Genomic DNA, 21,869 nt, shown 5'->3' on the forward strand with positions numbered 1-21,869 from the left:
TTAAGAGAGAGAGAGAGAGAGAGAGAGAGAGAGAGAGAGTGGTCTTGCCGTTGGAGAGAGCCCTAGACGGAGAGAGAAGTGAGAATTTATAAACATGAAGGTTTGGGCATTGTTGAAGAGTCACGTACGTCATGAGTTCGTAAGTCAATCCAGCTATGAGCTGCCCTTCCCGGCCAGGGACCCTGCAGGGAGGGAAAGAAAACTAGGGAACCTCAACAACAACAAGATCTATCCTCAGACAGGCAGACCTATGAAAATAGTTGGTACAATGATTCTCTCGTAAACTTTCCCTCAACAACGTTGGCGTTGTTACTTTCAATTAAAAAAAAAAAAAACAGCAACGTTGTTGTTTGGCAAAGTACCAACAGATTATAGTAGTTCTTTTAACTATATATTTATCTACTTTTTTTTTATTACTTTCTCATAATTTTTAATAACAATCAATATCAAAACATTCTCATTTTTTTCACTTTTTATATTATATCAATAATTTATAATTTCTATTAAAATAAAAAAATTCACTGCAATACAAAATTTTTTTCGCTTTTATATACAAATTCTTTTTACTTTATATCCCATCATCATTTATTACTAATTCTAAAATTAACAATTCAGTACTCTGTTCTGTACAAACATTTGTCAAACAACACCAATATGATCCTTTGCCAATGGCAGATCCAGGCTTGTAAAAATTGAGAGGTCAAATTGAAAAAAATAAATAAAAATTGAGGGGAGTAAAACTAAAAAAATAAAAAAAATAAAATTAAGAGGTAAAATTTTAAATTTTTTTTTCTTTTTTTAAAATTAAAAAAAAAATAAAAATAAATTGGGGCTGGCGGGGGGGGGGGGGGGGGGGGGGGGGGGGGGGGCAGGTCCCCCCTTACCGCCCCTGCCCTTTGCCCTTCACTCTAGGACGTTCATTAATCGGCACGTACCATTGACTTTAATACCATGTATCATAAACCCTTACGAAGACGCAACAATATTGATAACCAACGATCGATATACACAATTGTACCAGAGTACCTAATCCTATACAATTAAGCAGGGTAATCCTAGCCTGTACAATAATATTATAACTGGGCATTACAAATTAATGCTACGCTCTATTCTCGTACAATAATTATTATAACTGGGCATTACAAATTAATGCTACGCTCTATTCTCGTACAATAATATTATAACTGGGCATTACAAATTAATGCTACGCTCTATTCTCGTACAATAATTATGTACATAATAATACACTTTAGACTCTATACAATTTATAAATTCTAATTGTACATATTAATTATGGTAATTATTATTAGGTTTATATCTATGTAAACCATAATAATTATACAATTGGTTGACAATAATTGGTATCTACAAACCATTATATAATTACGTACCATAATTATAATGGTACCATTATAATTTGTAGACAATGGTAGCATAATTATCAGTAATTAATATATACTTTATTCAAAGAATTGAATGGCAGAAAAGGTCATAGCTCTAGCACATGGGGAGTTATACATATCTTTAGTTATTTTATAATTAAAAAGTTAAATTAAAAAATAAAATAAAAAAATAAAAATTATAGAAGTTGACAACTGAATAGTGCGTGTTTATTATTTTGCTTTGGAATATATATTTTTGAAAAATCTCTACATGCAGTTGATGTTGTCATGTTACAAACAATCTTCAGCTGGTTTTAAAAAATTGTTTTAAAAGTTTTTTATGTTTCACATGAACACATGTGATCATGAGTTTTATGAAAAAATAAAAATAAAAAAATAAAATCAGCTTTAAACTAATTTTACGGATTTTACCGTTAATTGGGTCGTTAAATTTTTTTTTAACAGACCATTGATTTACTTTTTAACACCAAAAGGAAAGAAAACCAACCCAAGAGAGAAAGAGATTCACCAAAAAGAAATTACATTCACACGTAAAAGGGAGGGGGGGGGGGGGGGGGGGCAAAGTGCACTAGAGAGTAGAGATTATATTATATCCTTATATATATATATAATTTTTTTTATTTTTTATTTTTTTTTGTTTCATATACAGATTTTGTGAACTTTACTTCTAGCCGCATATATATATATGAACTAATTGCAAAGTTCACCTAGTACTGTCTTCTCTTTCTAGTGTTTTTCTCAGTGACTTTTCATTATGCAGATTAAAGGTTGTTCATTTGACTTTCATATTTGCCGGTGCGTCTTTAACGAAGATAAATGCTATATTCTAATTAATTTTAATAAGTTACGTATCAAGAGATCCAATCGTATCGAGTTAAATATTTTGAGAGGCACAAACTAACTTTTAAGAATAACGCTATTGCGTGATTCTATAACATTGTAAGATATTTCTTTACTTTAGTTTTAATCTTTTATATTCTATTTATTTTATTGTTAATTTTTGGCTAGATATTATTTTATTGTTAATTACTTAAATTTTTTAGATAAGTAATTATTTAATGTGTTATTGGAAGATAGATCTTGTGTTGGAATAAGGCACTAAAACCATGAGAAATGGGTAAATAATTAACCCTGTTGGGGCAGGATAGACTAAACACCAATGGTATAGGGCCTAATACCATTACTTTAACGACTGCATTTTTAATTTTAATGCAAGTTTTGTTCCCTTAATTTATCATATAAGACTGACCATGACCCCTCTAAGCAATCCCTAACATAAGAAAATTAAAAAAGAAAAGCAAAAAATGAACTATATATGAGAATGAGATTTTGGAGGTGAAAGTAGTTTTGAGTGTTTTAAATTATTTATTAATGCTTTTACTTTCTTTCTTTTTTGGGTAGAAAGTAAAAAGCTTGGGCCACATTAATGAACCTTAAAGCTTTTACGTATCAGCACCCGAATTTGAATTTTCTGTTTTTTCCTACGTACCCAAAGATGAGAAGACAAAGATAATAGTAAGAAAAGTTTTTATGTTCGAGAAGGAAAGCCCTACTCGTGCAGAGCCCTACAAAAAAACTTCTGTTCAGACAAAAAAGCCTTTCTTTAAAGAGATACAATTTTACTACACCCCAACACACTTTCTATACATCCAATGCGTTTTAAATTTTTCAAAAATCAAAATAAAAATTAGAAAGAGCGCCACGTAGGACTAGATGGGTATTAACAGAATCATATGTCTTCTGAAAATACCCATTAAAAGAAGAAGTTGAATATCTCAGAACACTTTCTGTTGGAGAAAAAGGTGAACAGTTCTCGAAAAGTAGACGGCGAGTAGTGTGTGCAGGCTCGGAGTAATCCCCGCAACCGCTGCATAAGGTTCAACGCTTCCATCCACAACTTTGCTGCACATTGCATTAACACACCTTCTTCGTGCATGTATTTTTGTTTCTTTTCTTTTCTATCTTACCCTACCCACGATGTGATGTGATGTGATGATGTGCACGATGGTTCTCTTTTCTTTATCCTTTTCTAAACATGTATTCTTGATAATTACCTAATTTTAATCACGCATATGGTTTAGATTTTATCAATTTAAATATTTCATGATAAATTATCCCAATGTTTATATTGCAATAAGATTGTAATAAGTAAATTCATTATATATATACAATGTTAAAGTCTTATTCTTTGGTAATCAAATTTGCATATTCATAGTAAAAGAAATAAAATAATAATAAAATAAATAAAATATTACATATATCATCTCGAACATTATCGCTTCTATTCCTGTTTCTTCATTTTGGAAGTCAATAAAAGTTCACTGCACCAATCAATAAATTTAAGGACGGAACTAGCTTTTAGGCTTTGGGGGGACCAAATTGAAAAATAAAAAAAAATGAGTGGGCCAAAACTTTTTTTTTGGGAAAAGCTTGGGGCTTGCGCGGGGGGGGGGGGGGGGGGGGGGCATGGACCCCCCAAGCCTTCGCATTGCTACACCCCTACCAATCATGTAGCTTATTAGGCTTCTTTTTGAATTTCTAGTGGTAAAGATCCACCCACCTCCCCTTAGTTAGATGCTTTGTGGTTTTTGTTTGTTTGTTTTCCGGTTATACTCAAAAAAAAATTATATATTCATAGTAAGAGAAATATAATAATAATAATAATAATAACAATAAAGAAGGATAAAAGAATACAACTTCATTTTTATGGGATGTGATAGTTTTGGGCAAAAGAAATTTTAAAACTTTCAAAATAAATAAAATAAACAAATTTTATCAATTTATATATATATTATCAAAAGTACATATATTACAATATTTTAATTTTTCTTATCAAACATTTAAAATCAGTACAAAATGAATCAATATTACACTCAAATTTGCATTCATTTCATACACGGATTCAGGTCAAATGCAATGAAAGTAGTCCATTATATGTGAGGACATTTGAACTTCACTCTGCTAATTGCCTGAACATACAAAATAGAACCCTACATAAACTGTCCATTTCCATGTGGAATGATCAGCTTTCATTGCAACCATTTTCAATCTATATGGAAGAAGTTTGTTCTCATCTTTCTGACTTAGTGCATTAGCAGCAGCTCCTCATTGAATGAGATTCCCTTATTGTTTCTTAAATTAAGGAAACATTAGGGAACTAAAAGTTTTTGTATCCTAAATCTAAGGAAGCAAAAATGGTTTTCTTAACATTATATATATTTTATCGTTTCTCTCATTTTCCTCTAATATTTATTTGAAACGATATTTAAATGGTTTATCTTTCATCTATTTTTTTTTCTAGCATTTATTTAAAGAATAATAAGAAGAAAAAAGGAATGTATTGTAAAGTTTCTTTGAATAAGAAAGTAAATATAAAAAAACTCTTATATTTAATGAAAATAAATGTCAATTTATCATGTTTCAACCTCTCTAACATTCTGTCCGCTTTTCAACTTCCTTTGTGATGTTTGGCGTACGATTATTGTATCAATACTTATATTTACCAAATATTTGACGATTGTTGATGATAATCGTTTATATATAGGAGAATTTAGTAACCGTACCAACATTCGTGCCTGTGTAGATATATGTATAATAGAGATATGTTTGATGTCATTCTCTTACACATTTCTTTTGTAAATTTATTATTGAATTTGTGGAACTAACATATGTTTCTACAGTTTCAATAAATTTGCATATCTCTTGTACCAAAATTGATAGGAGATGTGAAGGAGAATAAACTCAAAATTTCTCTATATAATTTGTTTCTTTTAAATTTTTATTTTGACAGGAGCTTCAATCCTGAGGTCTTGGCGAACCACAAACGCCAGTGGTATCAATTTCAGTCAAAATCTATGGTATTTGATCTTAATAGTTTGCATTCTGTTTTCTATAATTTACTTGGTTGGTTACTTTGTTTATATGTTCTCTGGGATTGTAAATTTTTTTAAATCAATATGGTGGTAATTTATAGAAAGATCAACTTTTAACATGTGCATCGGAATAGTAATTAGTAACAGTTTCCACATGTATTTCCCGTGTGTTCTTAGCTTATTTGCAACTAAAGTTGATATTCTTCAAGTAATTGGGGTTTGATGATTCCAGAATTCTATTGTTCTTATTGTCTGCCTGAGATGTATTAACACAGGTATTATTAAGTTGTAATTGAGACTCTAGTAATTGTGAGTTTCATCTTTTTGGTTGAGAAGATGTTGAAGCAGTAATCATCAATATCTCTCTTTCTCTGTTCTGTTCTTTTCTTTTCTATTTTTTTCCCCTTTTCCCGAGCAGAATCATCAATATGCGTTCCCATATTCATACTGCTACGACGTGTACACCTTGTACTTATTATGCTTTGGAGTCTGTTTTGCTAAATTGGTCTGAGAGACCTTTGCTTACATTGAATGATTTTTTGAATTGAAGAGTTCATAGCCCTAGCACATGGGGAGTAGTACATATCTTTAGTTATTTTATTAAAAGTTAAATTACATATAAAAAAAAATTGTAGAAGTTGACAACTGAATAGTATTTATTATTTGCAATTGAATACATCTTTTTGTAAAACCTCTACGGTCAATGGTCTGTTATAATCTGTTATTCAGACTTAAAAAATCAATATTTTGGCCCTTTCACTGCGGGCCCCCGACTAGCGTAAGCCACATCGCAGTGAAGAAGAAGATGATCTACCGACTCCCCGTTCCGCTTGCACATGCAATAGATTATCTAAATTTCTATCTAAAATAACTAATCAAAGCTACACTTTTCTATTTTAGTTAAGAGAAATGCTTTCTTTGATTCTCATATCATTCTCCTATCATCTTATTTTGAAAATTAATCATTAGAGCTGTAGGACCCACATGTGGGTCATGTGTGAGTTAAACAGATCTAATAATTAATTTTCAAAATGTGAGGATAGGATAAAGACCTGCTACTTCTCTTATCATCCTATCATTTTCCTATCGTTCCATTTTGAAAAAAGATCCAATGGTTAATTTTCAAAATAGGAGGATGGGAGAAATAGCATGTCTAAAAAATGATTAGCCTCGTTTGGTTCGCGGAATAGACCCTTGGAATTTAATGACTATTTCTATGGAATAGTCATTACTTTGTTTGGTAGGGGTCTATTTCTTAGTAAAGTTATTCTCATTGGAATAACTATTCCCTTACGAAGAGGAATACTTATTTCTCTAAAAAAAAAATGAAAGGAATAGACTACATTTTTCAAGAAAAAAAACCTTTACAATGGCTGGCCGACCACCCAAATATGGAGCTAGGGGGTGGACAATTGTTAGTTGTGTGGTCCATTTCCATGTCTATTTAGAAAATAATCAATGTAGAATGTCGATATAAAGAGCTTTCTGTCCCATAATGTTATTTTTTATTTTTTTCTAATTGAATAAAGAAAATAGTTATAAGGGAGGATCCTTCTCACTTCTGATCCAAAAAGAGAAGTAGATGAACCTATGAATAAAAAGGGGTAGGCTCTCAATGGGCCGCACATGGCGGTTATAAAAGCTGAAGGAGAACATATTAAGACTAGGGGTGTAAACTTGAAGCCAGTTCCCGGTTATTGGATAATAACTAGGAATCGGCTTCGGGGTCCCCTGTTATTGATTTTCAACAACCAGCTCCGAAACCGGGTACCCCTGTTAACCGGGGTCCCTGGTTAACCAGTTTGTACTCGAGTACCCGAGTGAAAACCGGTTATCTGGACCTGGGTTATATATATATATATATATATATATATATATATATATATATATATATATATATATATATATATATATATATATATATATATATATATATATATATATATATATACTTTTTGAGCTTATTTTTAGCATTTGGCCTACTTTTTTAGACTTCATTTAAATTTTTGTGGGCTTTATTTAAACGTTTTAGCCCATTTTTTAAGGTATCGAACCTAATTCAATCAAGAAATTTCAATTACTATAACAAAGAGAAAAAATTTCTCATTTTTGCCATCTTGAGACACATACGTTATGCCCATCAACTGCATATTTGAACTTGAAAACTCCACATCCATACATAATTACATAATAAAAACCCAAAAGTTTATAAACATATTACATATTAAAAAAGTTCAAACCCAAAAGTTTATAAACATATTAAAAAAGTTCATAACCAAAAGTCCATAAACATATTAAACATATCCAAGCGTGGTTCGGTTTCTGGCTTTCTGCAACTTTGCTCTTAATCATCTATAACTTGCTCTCAATTATCTATAACTACAATAGAAAAAATAAAAAATAAAAAAGCTAGTTAAATGAATTAATAATAATGAAAACTAAAATGAATTTATAACCATTTACTATGCTCATCAAATATTTCAATAATAACTAATAATCCATTAGTCATTATTATAACACTCGGTTGAGGAAAATAAATAAGGACAGAAGCTGGTATATTTACCATATACATTACAAACATCTTAAATAATTAAACATATTGACACTTTGAAAATTATTTAAGAGTAAATCATCAATTATCCAAAAAAATTTCAAAGGTCTATCTTATCGTTTGAAAGACAGACACAGATACAGACAAATCCAACCTAGAAATTAGAATAATGTATAAGGTTCTTATCCAATTCATTTCCATTTCAGATATCTGATCAACTAAATTCGATAATTCCATAGAACAAGACAGTTATTGGCGCCGAAAACGCACCAAAAAAAAAAAAGGAATCAAGCCAAGGAGGCTTCATACAAGCTGCAAAAATCAAAGAATCAAACACAACCTATTGATCCTTCTCTCAGTTTCACCAAAACCCACTTCTCAGAACCCAAAAAAAAAAAAAAAAACCCTAGCATCCGAAAGGAAAGCTAAAACAGTACCGAAAGTTAAATCAATTCATAACAAAAATTAAAGAAGAACAACATACCTAACCGTGATTTGCTCATTCTGCTTCAAAAATCACCAAATCTGTATAGAAACAGAGAAAGACGAAGTCAGTACTCAGTAAGGGTGAGAAAAGAATTGAAAGATCAAAGATCAGTGATCAAAAATCGTAGAGAAGAAGAATTAAGAAGAAGAAGAAGACTGGTTACCTGGTAGGCAGTGGTGGCGAGTCAGGGGCGTGAAGAGACTTCAATGAACTTCAGTGAAGGCAGGCGGCGTGAAGAGAAAATGAGAAATAGAAATTAGGATTTAGGGCAAAACAAAGTGTGAAAAAGACATAAATGACCCCCTATTAAGTCGTGTAGCATTAGGGTAAAAGGGTAAGGGTAATTTTTTTTTTAATAAATTAATAAACCCGAAGCCGGTTACCTGGTTATAATCGGGGTTTTTGAAAATCAATACCCAACTCCGGCTCCAAGTACCTGGTTATAAATAACAAGGTACCAACCCAATTTCCCGAAGCCGGTTAGTGCCTGGAGCTGGTTTCCCTACTGGTTATAACCGGTCCGGATTTACACCCTTAATTAGGACAAGCCTATCTGCACCCATACTTGGAAACAATAAGAACCACCAAAAGATTGTTGAAGCAGTAAAAACGATGTTACAGTCTGAAAATAGGATTCCAAAAAAGAGAGGTATCAACACAAATCCAAATAGAGTAGTCTCCCTTAAAGGGAAACAATAACCCAAGTAACATAAAAAAAACAAAAAAAAAACAAAAAACAAAAGTAAATAAACAGCAAAAAAGCCCCAAAAATAGCAACTCCAGCGACTGGTGGAGCAGTGGAGGACCGAAGACTTGGCGCTGATGCGTGAGAGACGCATTCCAGCGCGTGGGAGCCACGCTCCAGCGCATGGAAGGTGGAAGAAGACTCGGCCAGTGGCGCTGGGTAGCTGGAAAGCCGGTGAGTGTGGTGGAGAGGCGCGTGGGAGGCAGGGACCATCGGAGAAACGTAGATATAGCTTTTAAAAAATCAAATCTAAGAACTTTGACAAAATCGACTACTAACACAAGGAGGACGGCTGCAAACGTGAACGGCGTGGTGAAGAAGCCAAAACACTGAGATTGCAATTTCGGGCGGGATAAGTCATACAAGACGACGAATCAATAAAACCTCATCAATATGAAGAGAACTAGATAAACCACTAGCCAAACAATAACAAAAGCAATAAAAAATATAAAATAAAGAAGAGAAGGAGAGGTGGGAAGAGATGAGGTCATTCCCCTCCTCCGTAAGCCGGCTGAAGCAAGAGGAAAGTGGCTACTATGGGTCTTGGTTGCCTTCTCTGTAACAAGGAAAAAAGAGAGTGAAGAAATTTTTTCCACATAACGTTATTTGACCTCACGTGTAAAATCTATAAAAATGCTAACAAAACAAGAAACAATAATAGAATTAATTAAAAAATAAAATCACTGATACTATAGAACAACCATATAATTGTTAAGAAATACTAAAGAAATTTGATTAGAAATTAGCAATTCATTCAAGAAATTATCATGATAAATTAGACAAATAACTGAATAAGTTACAAAAACATTCGAAGGACACATACGTACAGCTCAAATACATTAATGGCATGTTTGGGTGAGAGAATTTCTAAATATTTTTCAAATTTTTGTTGTTTAAATATCAAATTCTATTCAAATTTTATCCAACTTTTTTAATTTTTGTCTGAAGTTTTCTAAATCATCCAAACATAATTTCAAAAAACAAATCCTCTCAATATTCACAATTTTTCAAAAAATCGCACATCCAAACGAACAATTATAGAAATTTTTGACAGAATATCGAATCACGTACGCTGGCTTCCATTAATTACACAAGAGTAATGCTACACAGACTCTCACTTCTTTACACCCATTTCTCAATACCCTTAGGTGGCTTTTAAAACCACTATTAGCTTTGATATGAATCTTTATTGGATTTTAATTCCTTGGTGGTTTTAAAAGCCATTGGAGAAATAGGTGTGGTGATATGTCACAAATATTGTATATTTGGACCCCCTTAATTTACATTAGTTAAACATTTAGCTTTGTTATTTTCTAATGCTTTTGTTAGTTTTAGTACTTTAGCATTTTTTAGGTAATAGAGAGAAAAGAGTCCCAATTGTTGCACAATTCTTAATTTCCAAGGGCAGCACGTGGACAGCAGCTCTGCACTCCTCTCCAGCAGCAAATCACGTCCAACAGCACTCCCCTAGCACCGAATCCCAACCTGTTGGACAGCATGGACAGCAGCTGCTGGACAGCAACCTACACGACCTGCAACACCTTCTGCACTTGGACAGCACGCCTGGCAGCACCTGCAAGGGACAGCAGTTGTTGGACAGTCACCTGCAGCACCTTCTGCACCTGGACAGCACGCCCAACAGCTCCTCCAGACAGCACCTTGGACACCACACTCCAGCTTGGACAGCATGGGTATCACGTGATGGCAGCACACTCCACCAAGACAGCAACCTGCAGCATGCTATTTCTTTATAAAAGGCAGCACCATGCCATGGAAGAACGGAGAGGAGAAAAAACGAAAAGAAGAGAAGAGGCATAGAGAAAAGAAAGAAGTGTGAGAGCAGAGGCGTCCTTCTTGGGCTAGATTTTTTGCACCATATGTCTTTTGTAAATGTTTGATTTTTATGTTTTTAATTTCATGTCTTAGGTTTTATTTATTTTATTATGTGTAGTTAAACCTTCTAGTAAGGTTGAGGATGAAACCTTACCATTGAAGAGCGAAAATGTTTTCATGAGAGTTTATACTATCCGATTTTATTGGGGTTAATATTTTCAATGTTTTACTTCTTATCAATTTTTGAGATGATTTTTGGATATCTCTTGTGATTTCCGGATACAAGTGATGATTTGAAATAATCTCATTTAATTGATTGCTTGGTTTATATATATATAAATGTTGGATATTCATTGTGTCTCGCTCTACGGATACATTTGATGATTTGGTTTAAACCGGATATCTTTTGTGATTTGTACAAAGAATGGATTCACTGAATGATTTAAACAATTTTTTGAAGCATAGTAGAACATACATAAGATTTTTATAGTGACAACTTCGGATAAGTGTTGATGAACATGAAAATATTTTGCTATGATTTGGAGGGCGTGGATTCCAAAACCCTAGACCCCTTTATTTTCATTAATTTTGTTTATGTTTTATTTGATCAAAAACCCATAAATTTGGAACTAGATTAAAATATGATTAGTTTGAATAGAGATTAATTTTCGCAACTCAATTCCATGTGGGATCGACCTCGCACTTGCAAAACGATATATTGCAAACGATTCGTGCACTTGCGAGTACTTTAAAATTTCCACAACATGTGAAAAAGTGGGAGTGTGTGTAGTATTACTCATTACACAATGTAGTTGGTTTTGAACAAGAAATTAAACAATTATTATTGGCATATATATTAGTTACACAATGCTCACCATTTCTCAGTGAGCCAAGGATCCTTGTCGAGTTCAAGAAATTTGTTCACCCAGTTTAAATCGTACGATCCTTCAGCGGTGAAGTCAAAGAACTCGTTCACATCAAAGTTTCCTTCAGAATTCCCGCCTCCTTTAGCACCCTCCACGTCCACATGATCGACGCTATAGGTTTTTTGAGGCATAATTACCTGATCATCTTGTGCTGTTGTCGTTGAAGCCTCCGGTGCTTTCTCCTTTTGATTTATTTTCTTGCTCAGATAAGAATTCCAGTAGTTCTTTATCTCGTTGTCGGTCCGTCCTGGAAGTCTCCCAGCAATTAAAGACCACCTATATATATAAACATGTACTTTGTTTGATTAATTTGCTTCTCTTGGATAACCTTAATTAGAGCATGCAATAACTTCTTCTTTTCTTTTTTTTATTTTCTTTTTTTTCCCTTTTCTTTTTCTTTAATTACTTGGTCCTGGTGTTTGATCATGAAGTACTAAGTTTAAGATTCGACCCTCTTGAGTTTAAATAATTTATTGAGGTCACGAAAGGCGTACGTAGCTTTACCGACCCATCTAGAGAGCGTTTTGCACATTATTCCTAGAATCTAGTCGGGGCGGATACCCTGGTTATCCGGGAAAATATATGTATTTGATACACTTTGATACGCTAACCTGTTCCCTAGTAGCTTATGAAGCCTAAGTATCAAGTCCTCTTCTGCATCTGATATGTTGCCTCGTTTGATATCGGGTCTCAGATAATTCAACCATCTCAATCTGCAACTCTTCCCGCATCGATTCAAACCTGCAAAAAAAAAAAATGAGAACCTTTTAGGCCTCCCATCAAATTTAATTAATACTATATATGTATAGAGTTGATCATCATATACCGGCAGGTTTCTCTGCTATATTAATACTTCTTCTCGACTGATAATATAAATTGGTTTAATCTTAAGATATGTGGTAAATTAACCTGCATTGAGTGCAATTGCTGTCCACCTCTTTGCACCATGGATTTCAATGCACTGAGACAGTTTTTGATCTTCCTCTGCTGTCCATGCTCCTTTGTTCATTACTTTCTTGGCTGATCCATCAGTTTTTGGAGCCATTTAAGAGAGAGAGAGAGATAGTGGTCTTGCTGATGGAGAGAGCCATAGAGGGAGAGAGAAGTGAGAATTTAAAAACATGAAGGTTTGGGCATTGTTGAAGAGTCACGTCATGAGTACGTAAGTCAATCCAGCTATATGTGAGCTACCCTTCCGGGCCAGGGACTGGGGAGCCTGCAGGGAGGGAAAGAAAACTAGAGAACCTCAACAACAGCAAGATCTAGTCTTAGACAAGCAGACCTATGAAAATAGTTGGTACAATGATTCGCTCGTACGTGATATAAAAAGAAAAGAAAAGGATGCCCCAAAATAGTTGGTACATGACCCTTTGCCCTACACTCCAGGACGTTCATAATGTTCATCCATGCTCACACCCCCTTTTTTTTCTTTTTTCTTTTTTTTGAATGCTCACACCCCTTTGTTCATGCTTATGAACAGTCAATCATGACGTAGCATTGACTTTAATACCATATATCACCCTTACGAGGACACAATAATATATACACAATTGTACCAGCTGGGTACGTAATTCTATACAATTAAGCAAGGTAATCCTATACTATAATATTATAACTGGGCATTACAAATTAATGCAACCCTCTAATCTCGATTGTACGATCATTATGTACATAATAATACACTTTAGACTAGGCTTGGGAATTTGGGTCAGCGGGTCGGGTTCGTGTTGACCCGACTGACCCGATTACATATTCGAGTCCAACACGACCCACTTGACAACCGTGTTACCCGAATACGACCCGGGTAACCCGGTGTGACAATCGCCCGAAGAAGATGATGAAGGATCGTCCAGTCGAGAGAAGCAAACAACACAATCTGGCAAGAGAAGCAATCCAGAGGCTGTGGAAGAGCTTTTTCCCGTTTCCATTGCATTTCCAAATCGTAGCTAAACCGCACACGAATCATAATCCTCGCTCACTGTCTCTTTGTGAACAAACCCTAGTTTCCAAAACCCTCCACCCCGAGCACGAGCGTGAAGCCCATCGCATCCTACAAGAGGGAGGCGGAGGCCATGTTTAAGCAGATTTCGGCCTACGATGTGCTCAATGACCCTCAGAAGCGTCAGATCTAAGACGTCTACGGAGAGGAGGGGCTTCTGGCGGCGGAGGCCAAGTCTAAGCAGATCTCGGCCTACGACGTGCTTAGCAACCCTCAGAAGCGTCAGATCTACGATGTCTACGGCGAGGAGGGGCTTCTGGCGGCGGATTTCACGAGCCCTAACTCTGTCAGGGGGCCCTTGGGGTTCAGGTGGAATCCCAGCTCTAGGCCAGGCGTTCAAGCGGAATTTTTTATTGGAAATTTGGAATCCCAGGGTTCAGGCTTTCAACCCAGCATTTCTTCTTTCTCAAATTTTCCTTTTATTTTTTTAATAACCGGGTTATAATCATGTGGGTTGACCCGCCAAACACGATTATAATCGGGTCATAATCAGGTTGACCCGATTATAACCCAAACCCGATAATAACAAAATCAAACCCGATTTTTTCGTGTCGGGTTCGCATGTCGTGTCAAAAATTGCCAAGACTACTTTAGACTCTATACAATAAATTCTAATTGTACATAATAATTATGGTAATTAATTATTATTAGGTATCTATGTAAACCATAATAATTATACAATTGGTTGACAATAATTGGTATCTAAAAATCATTATATAATTTCGATAATTATAATTATAATGGTACCATTAAAATTTGTAGACAATTATGGTAGTATAAAATAAAATAAAATAAAATTTGTAGAAGTTGACAACTAAATAGTGTTTATTATTTTGCATTGGAATATATCTTTTTGAAAAATCTCTACATTTAATGTTGTCATGTTACAAACAATCTTCAGTTGGTTTTTAAAAATTGTTTTAAAAGTTTTTTATGTTTTACATACGAGGAGTGATTGTTACACTCACACTCTCCACAACTCCAGCACTCACACCAGACACAAGAAAGTGGGACTTAGTGTGTGAGTCCCATTTCCTTGTGTCTGGTGTGAGTGCTGAAGTTCTGCAATGTGAGTGTAATAATCATTTTCCTTCGCATTAACTCATGAGTTTTATGAAGAAAAAAAAAATCAGCTTTAACTAAATTTTACGGATTGGGTCGTAAAACTTTTTTTAACAAACCATTGATTTACTTTTTAACACCAAAAGGAAAGAAAAGCAACCCAAGAGGGAAAGAGATTCACCAAAAAGAAATTACATTCATACGTAGGGTGGGGGGCGGGACGGCGGCGGCTATGCAATAAATTCTAGTTGTACATAATAATTATGGTAATTAATTATTATTAGGTATCTATGTAAACCATAATAATTATACAATTGGTGAACAATAACTCTCGAGGCTTTCAAAAAAAGCAATGATACTTTCACAACTCTTGACACCTAACTCTTACATAATTTGTGAGTCTCATGCATGTGGGTCTCAAATGTAGGACCCACACAATATGAGTGGGATTTGTGTAAAATTTGGATGAGGGTTGTAAGGGAAACATTTCTCTTCAAAAAGTAGTAACTCTCGATAACCAAATAAACAATTTACTATAATTAAAAAGTCCATTAATTATAACTAAAGCTTTTCTTAAAACCATTGATTTCAAGAATATCATTTTTACCAACAACTTTCATCCCAAAACTATTTTAAAGCAATCATTGATGCATCAATATAAATTTGAAATACATAACGAGAACAATTATTCGTAAATATGCTAGAATCAATGGATAAAATAATATGACATAAAATAATTATAGAATGGGTAGAGGATCCCTTACCTCGATACTGCTACTCAAAGACTGATCTAAATTAAACTATCAGAAACCTGTAGTGATTCCTGGCAAGAAACAGAGAGATTGTGGCCAGGTCATGGACCACGCCTCATGAAACGAAGGTCACTAGTTCGGATTCCCCCTCTTGTGTGGACATGTAAAAAATAAAAATGGTTAACAATAATTGGTAATTTGGTATCTACAAACCATTATATAATTACCATAATTATAATGGTACCATTATAATTTGTAGACAATGGTAGTATAATTATAAGTAATTAATATATACATGATTCAAAGAATTGAATTGGTCAACGAAAGGCAATTTCAAACCCTAGCCACCAGTTTCTCTTCAGATTGATCTTGGTAGAGGGGGGAGGAGGCGTTGCCCCCGACCCCCTACTCTTTGCTTTTTTCGTCTTGATTACTTGCTTTTTGTTATGGTTTTGTTTTCAGCTTGGCACTGGGCCGTGGGCTGTTGGTTTTTCTTCTCTCTAGGTGGCTCTCTGAAAAACCAAGAGATGAAGGTGTTTTTCTCTAATCCTTTTAAGGATTTGGAGTTGCCGGGTTTTGCTCTACGGTTTGGATGTTTAAAGTTAGGAGCAAAGATCGATTTTTTGTTTCTGGTGAGGCTCGGACTGGTGCGAGGAGCGTGGAGGATGAAGATGAGTTTTCTCTCTTAGATCTGCACTTTTTGTGCTGTTTCAGGAGTTGTCGGCAATGTTTTAGGAGGAAGGAATTATGATGGGTTGCACAACCTGAGATATTTCTTTTACAGGGTGTCAGCAGCATTTTGATGAAGAAGAAGACTGATGTTTGGGTACACAAACTGGGTTACTTCTATTCCAGCAAGGGAATAGGCTTATTCTTGAGCAGGTTTTGGTGGGGTTTTATTCTAGTACGCGGATAAGCTTATTCCAGAGCAGGGTTTTTTTTTTTTTTTTTGTTTTTTTTTTTTTGTTTAGATGAAACCTTATACAGATCTATCGGCGACTCCCTATACTCTATGTTGGCCTATGTTATTTAGTTTAATGTTTTTGGCTTCTTTAGATTGTATTCTGTTGATTAATCTCTACAGCCTGGCATGGTAAACTTTAGATCTAGTTTTTATATCAAATCTTGCTCTCTTATTTTCTTATAGTGGAAGTTATTGTAAAATATATGTGTTTTCCCGTGTTCTTCTGTTAAGGCAGCTGTCCTGCAAATCAGTAATTAGTAATGTAATTTGTTTTTAGGAGTATTTGTACTCTTAATTACAGCTTTTAGCCCTTTTGGGTTTCAGATTATAGTGAAGGATATTTCTTTGTTCAAAAAAAAATTGAATAGGTCATAGCTCTAGCACATGGAGAGTTATACATATCTTTAGTTATTTTATTAAAAAGTTAAATTAAAAAATAAATAAAAAATTATAGAAGTTGACAACTGAATGGTGTTTATTATTTTGCTTTGGAATATATCTTTTTGAAAAATCTCTACAGTTAATGTTGTCATGTTACAAACAATCTTCAGCTGGTTTTTAAAAATTGTTTTAAAAGTTTTTTATGTTTCGCATTAACACGTGATCATGAGTTTTATGAAAAAAAAAAAATCAGCTTTAACCAAATTTTACGGATTTTACCGTTGGGTCATTAAACTTTTTTTTAACAAACCATTGATTTACTTTTTAACACCAAAAGGAAAGAAAAGCAACCCAAGAGAGAAAGATATTCACCAAAAAGAAATTACATTCATACGTAGGGGGGGGGGGGGGGGGGGGTTGGTTCCAAAGTGCACTAGAGAATAGAGATTATATATATTATATCCTTATATATATATTATATCCTTATATATAATTTTTTTCTTTTCATATACAGATTTTGTGAACTTTACTTCTAGCCAGATATGAACTAGTTGCAAAGTTCGTCTAGTGTCTTCTCTTTTTAGTGTTTTTCTCTGCGACTTTTCATCAAGCAGATTAAAGGATTGATCATTTGACTCTCGTATTTAGTAATGTGTCCTAAACGAAGATAAATGCTAGAGTCTAATTTTGATACGTTACGTGTCAAGGGATCCGATCAAACCGAGTTAAATATTTTGGGAGGCACGAACTAACTTTTAAGAACAACATTCTTGCGTGATTCTATAGCATTGTAAGATATTTCCTTACTTTAGTTTTAAACTCTTTTATTCTATTTATTTTATTGTTAATTTTCGGCTAAATATTATTTTGTACAACAAGAACAAGAATTTTTGCATCATGAAAATAATAATTCAACATAGAGCACTTATAAATCAATATTTTGGCCCTTTCATTGGGGGCTAACATTATTTCTAATGATCTTGAATGAACATTTAGGATATATACTCTCCTACAATGCTTTCTGTTTACCTAGATTCTGACTATTTGTAATAAAAAGGAATTTCTGATTTAGGTTTAAATAGTTTTACAAGTTGGATGGGTATTTGTGTAGAGTAATTGAAAGATAATATATTTTTATCTTACAATTGTTTAACAATATGGACCCAATAGTCCAAAAGTATCACATTTATAACAGAAGTTGTGTGTATGAACTATGACTCTACAGTTTACTCTTCATTTCAGTTCTACATGTTGGGTCTTGCTTGTTGAATGAGAATTGAGTTTAAGTCCATACGTGAAGAGAATGTTAAAATATTAATTAAGCAATTAAAATTTTTTATTTTTTATCAACTTAAAATTTTGAAATAAGTAATTATTTAACGTGGTATTAGAAGATTGATCTCGCCTTGGAATAAGGCACTAAACTCATGAGAAATGGGTAAATAATTAACCCTGTTGGGGCAGGATAGACTTAATACCAATGGTATAGAGCCTAAAACCATTATGAATGGGCTGGGGATGGGCTGACCCAGCAGATCATTCAATCGATAATTGGCAAATACTAAATAGAAGTGTTTGCTTATTAAACCCTCATAAGTGTTTGCTTTTGTATACATGAAAATATCAGTTTCCCATTTCCCAAAAATAAAAGAATGAAAACATCGAATTTGGTCTTATAAATGAAATTGATATTATTTATTTTCATATACACCGTTTGATGCACAAACTTTACATCTTAAGCTTTCATTTAAAATTGATAGAATCCTATTCCAAGTTTACAAGGCTTTGAGATATGGAATGTTCATACTAGGAGACAATAATAGCAGAAGAGTAATGATTCAAAAAGTAGTAGGGGACCACCTTGCCACATAGACAAAGTAGTGAAAAGTTGTATTAAAATGTAACAATGAATCATGAGAAGTGCTTGGTTGTACACTCTCATCCCACTCATATCCCACCCTTGTCTACATGGACCAATAATATTGTTAAAAAAATCAAGGTCCCACTACACTCTCTATATTATCTCTCACATTATTGGTCCACGTAAACAATGGTGAGATAGTGATGGGATGGAAGTGTACAACCAAGCATTTCTTACTCATAGCAAAATGAGATATGATATTTTGCCGGAAAATGTTAGATTTACAACACAAATACAACAACTGCACAACAACCCATCACACTGGGGCCCACCCTCATGTGAGGGGTTGTTGTGCAGTTGTTGTATTGGTGTTGTGCAAGAATCAAATCCCTATTTTGCCACATCAAGACACAACTCCTGACCACCTTGCCCACGTTGCAACTTTTTCTCCAGCTAGCTTTAGGGGTTTTTTTTTTTAAAAAAAAAAAAATAAATTAAAATAAAAGTTACCACGTGAGCAAGAAGTTGTGTCTTGAGGTGGCAATGTATCATATCTCATAGCAGAATAGCAATGTGCAATAAAGTCTCCCCAATTGATCTTGAAAAAATGTTTAAAAATACTACAGCTTTTACTACAACTTTATCAACAAGTTACGTGATAATTTACATTTTATATAAACTAGCTCATAACCCGAGTTATGCGTGGGATTTTTCATTATAATTTAATTTTAGAATTTAAACGCATTTTCATTGTATTTTTTTATTATAGGTTAAAAAATGCTTGTAAAAAAAATTATAACACATCTTTCAATAAAAAGACAATAAAGGTTAAGACCCTTAATTTTATTTTAACCCAAAAAAAGTAAATTTTTTTAAAATATTTGTTCACATAGGTATAGTTTATAACGAAAAGAGTGCTGTAATTTTTTCAATGATCAAGATGGTGCTGTAATTTTTTTTACAGCAGCTAAGCCAAATCCTACAAAATAAAACAAATTTTTTCGCTCAACATTTAATGCAATCAAATAAATCCTCTCACATACATGTTAAAATCTTTATTCCCATATCAGTAATTTTAATATAAAGAAAAAAAAAATAGAGCAAGAAGAACACCTGTAAATTATGATTATCAAAACATTAATAAAGCAATTAGCAGGAGTCTCTAATATTATTAGCGTGATACATATTACCTTTCAATACAAATAAACCTATATAATTCTGAACATTCTGAAAAAAATACATAGCATGCAAACTAAACAAAATGGCTGAAAATAGAGTAAATCGTACAAACGAAAACAAAAATATTCCATAAAACATTCAAATGAACTAAAAAATAAGACACTTAATTTTAGTTTAATCCATATAAATTAGAATATATTAAAATCTTTGTGCCCATATGAATATTTTGTAACGAAAAAGAAGTATAAAGAAAAAAAAATAGCAAGAAGAAAACATGGTTTAATCTAATTATCAAAGCATTAATAAAAAAATTAGCAGGAATCTATGATATTGTTAGTCTAATACCTATTATATTTAAATACAAATAAAACCCAAGTAATTATAAACATTTAAAAAAAAAACTAAAAAAACTAAACAAAATATTTTTTTATGAATGCAAAATAAAACAAAATCTTTCATTAAACATTTAACGTAATCAAATAAATCATCACGTCATGTTCAGTGCTTAATATCTATTTGGAATTTCAAAAGTATTTATATTCCTGTATGGCACAACAATCAAATAAATTTTTGCCTTATTTTGCTTCCACGAGCATAAAAACAATTTTAAAAAAATTGCTAAAAATAGAGTAAATCACATAAATGACAAAAAAAAAATCCGAAAAACATAAGAGTCTTTATCTTAGATTAATCCATATATATTAAAACATGTTTAAATATTTGTTCTCATAGGTATACATGGTTTGAAATGAAAAGTATAAAGAAGAAAAATGTCGAGAAGAATTAATGCATGCTTTTTATTTTATTTTAAAAAAAAAATTCACAACTTAATGCTTCTATAATGACACTTAATGATATAATGCAACAAAGTCCTTATTTTGGTCTCATCAAGATTAATACCCATGATATTTTTTATTAAAGCACAATAAATTAATTAAAATCATGACAAAAACCGACTCAACCTTTAAAATTTACCAGTTTTTTTTTTTTACTTAAAAAACTGATTCAGTGTTTAAAAATTATGGATTCATGCCACGCCCCATAATTCTCCATTGCACAAAGAACATTGCATAAATATATAAATTATATAAAATTTTACTATCAAAAGAATCATAATTTTAGTTTTAATCTATATAAATTAAAACATTTAAAATATTCTCATATGTATAGTTTAAAATGGAAAGAAGTATAAAGAAAAAAAAAATAGCAAGAGAAAAACTTAGATTTTGATTATGAAAGCATTATATTACTGATGTCATACCTATTATATTTCAATCCTATATAATTTTGAACATTCGGAAAAGCAAATGAATGAAAAATAAATAAAAAATCTCGTAAACATTCAATTGAAGAATTGCTCAACCAAAAATTTCACAAACAAAATGAAAACATATTTAGATTTCAACCAAAAATATAAAATACTAAAGAAACATCTGTCTCCACAAAAGAGTCATACTTGTATATATCATTAATTGAGAGAGAGAGAGACTATTTGTATCATTAATAGAGAGAGAGATATATATTAAATAGACCGGTTCAATTTTATTTAAAAAATCAGTTCAGTACTTAAATGACCGGTTTAGTCACTAAAAAGTATGAGTTTATGCCACGTGTTACCATTCTATGTCATTGTAAGGAAAAACTCAACTTATATATATGACAAGTGCCACGCGGATTGCTACGTGGACTACTATATTAATTTGTAAAGACAATAAATGTCATATAAATTGCTTGAGAACAATATGCATTTTAGTAGTTAACATGTGGGAAGTATCACACATATTGTCATATCAATTTGTAAAAAAAAATTGTAATTAAAACTGTAATTGCAGCACTCGTTGACCTTCCACGTGT

At 32.9% G+C, this 21,869-nt stretch overlaps 1 protein-coding gene and 1 long non-coding RNA gene across 2 annotated transcripts; both read right to left on the reverse strand.

The window, feature by feature from the left end:
* Positions 1 to 7,426: 7,426 nt before the first annotated feature.
* LOC133856960 (uncharacterized) lies at positions 7,427 to 8,581 on the reverse strand. Its single transcript, XR_009898266.1, has 3 exons — positions 8,477 to 8,581; positions 8,311 to 8,351; positions 7,427 to 7,654 (listed from the first exon to the last, which is right to left on the reverse strand). It is a non-coding gene; the product is annotated as an uncharacterized LOC133856960 (long non-coding RNA).
* Positions 8,582 to 10,581: 2,000 nt separating this feature from the next.
* On the reverse strand, positions 10,582 to 12,862 carry LOC133856834 (transcription factor WER-like). The gene is made up of 4 exons (XM_062291874.1): positions 12,727 to 12,862; positions 12,429 to 12,558; positions 11,767 to 12,093; positions 10,582 to 10,735 (listed from the first exon to the last, which is right to left on the reverse strand). The coding sequence occupies exons 1-4, from the start codon at positions 12,860 to 12,862 to the stop codon at positions 10,582 to 10,584; spliced, it is 747 nt and encodes a 248-aa protein (XP_062147858.1).
* Positions 12,863 to 21,869: the final 9,007 nt, after the last annotated feature.

This window comes from Alnus glutinosa, chromosome 14, assembly GCF_958979055.1.
Source record: "Alnus glutinosa chromosome 14, dhAlnGlut1.1, whole genome shotgun sequence".
NCBI lineage: Eukaryota > Viridiplantae > Streptophyta > Magnoliopsida > Fagales > Betulaceae > Alnus > Alnus glutinosa.

Bases quoted from the DNA above. Each gene is read 5' to 3' on its own strand.
- LOC133856834 (XM_062291874.1), bottom strand. From the start codon at position 12,862: ATGGCTCCAAAAACTGATGGATCAGCCAAGAAAGTAATGAACAAAGGA. The intron at 12,559-12,726 runs GTTAATTTACCA...TTTTTTTTGCAG, and splicing joins AGCAATTGCACTCAATGCAG to GTTTGAATCGATGCGGGAAG. The intron at 10,736-11,766 runs GTGAGCATTGTG...ATGCTGTCCAAG, and splicing joins CCTTGGCTCACTGAGAAATG to CTGGAGTGTGGTGTCCAAGG.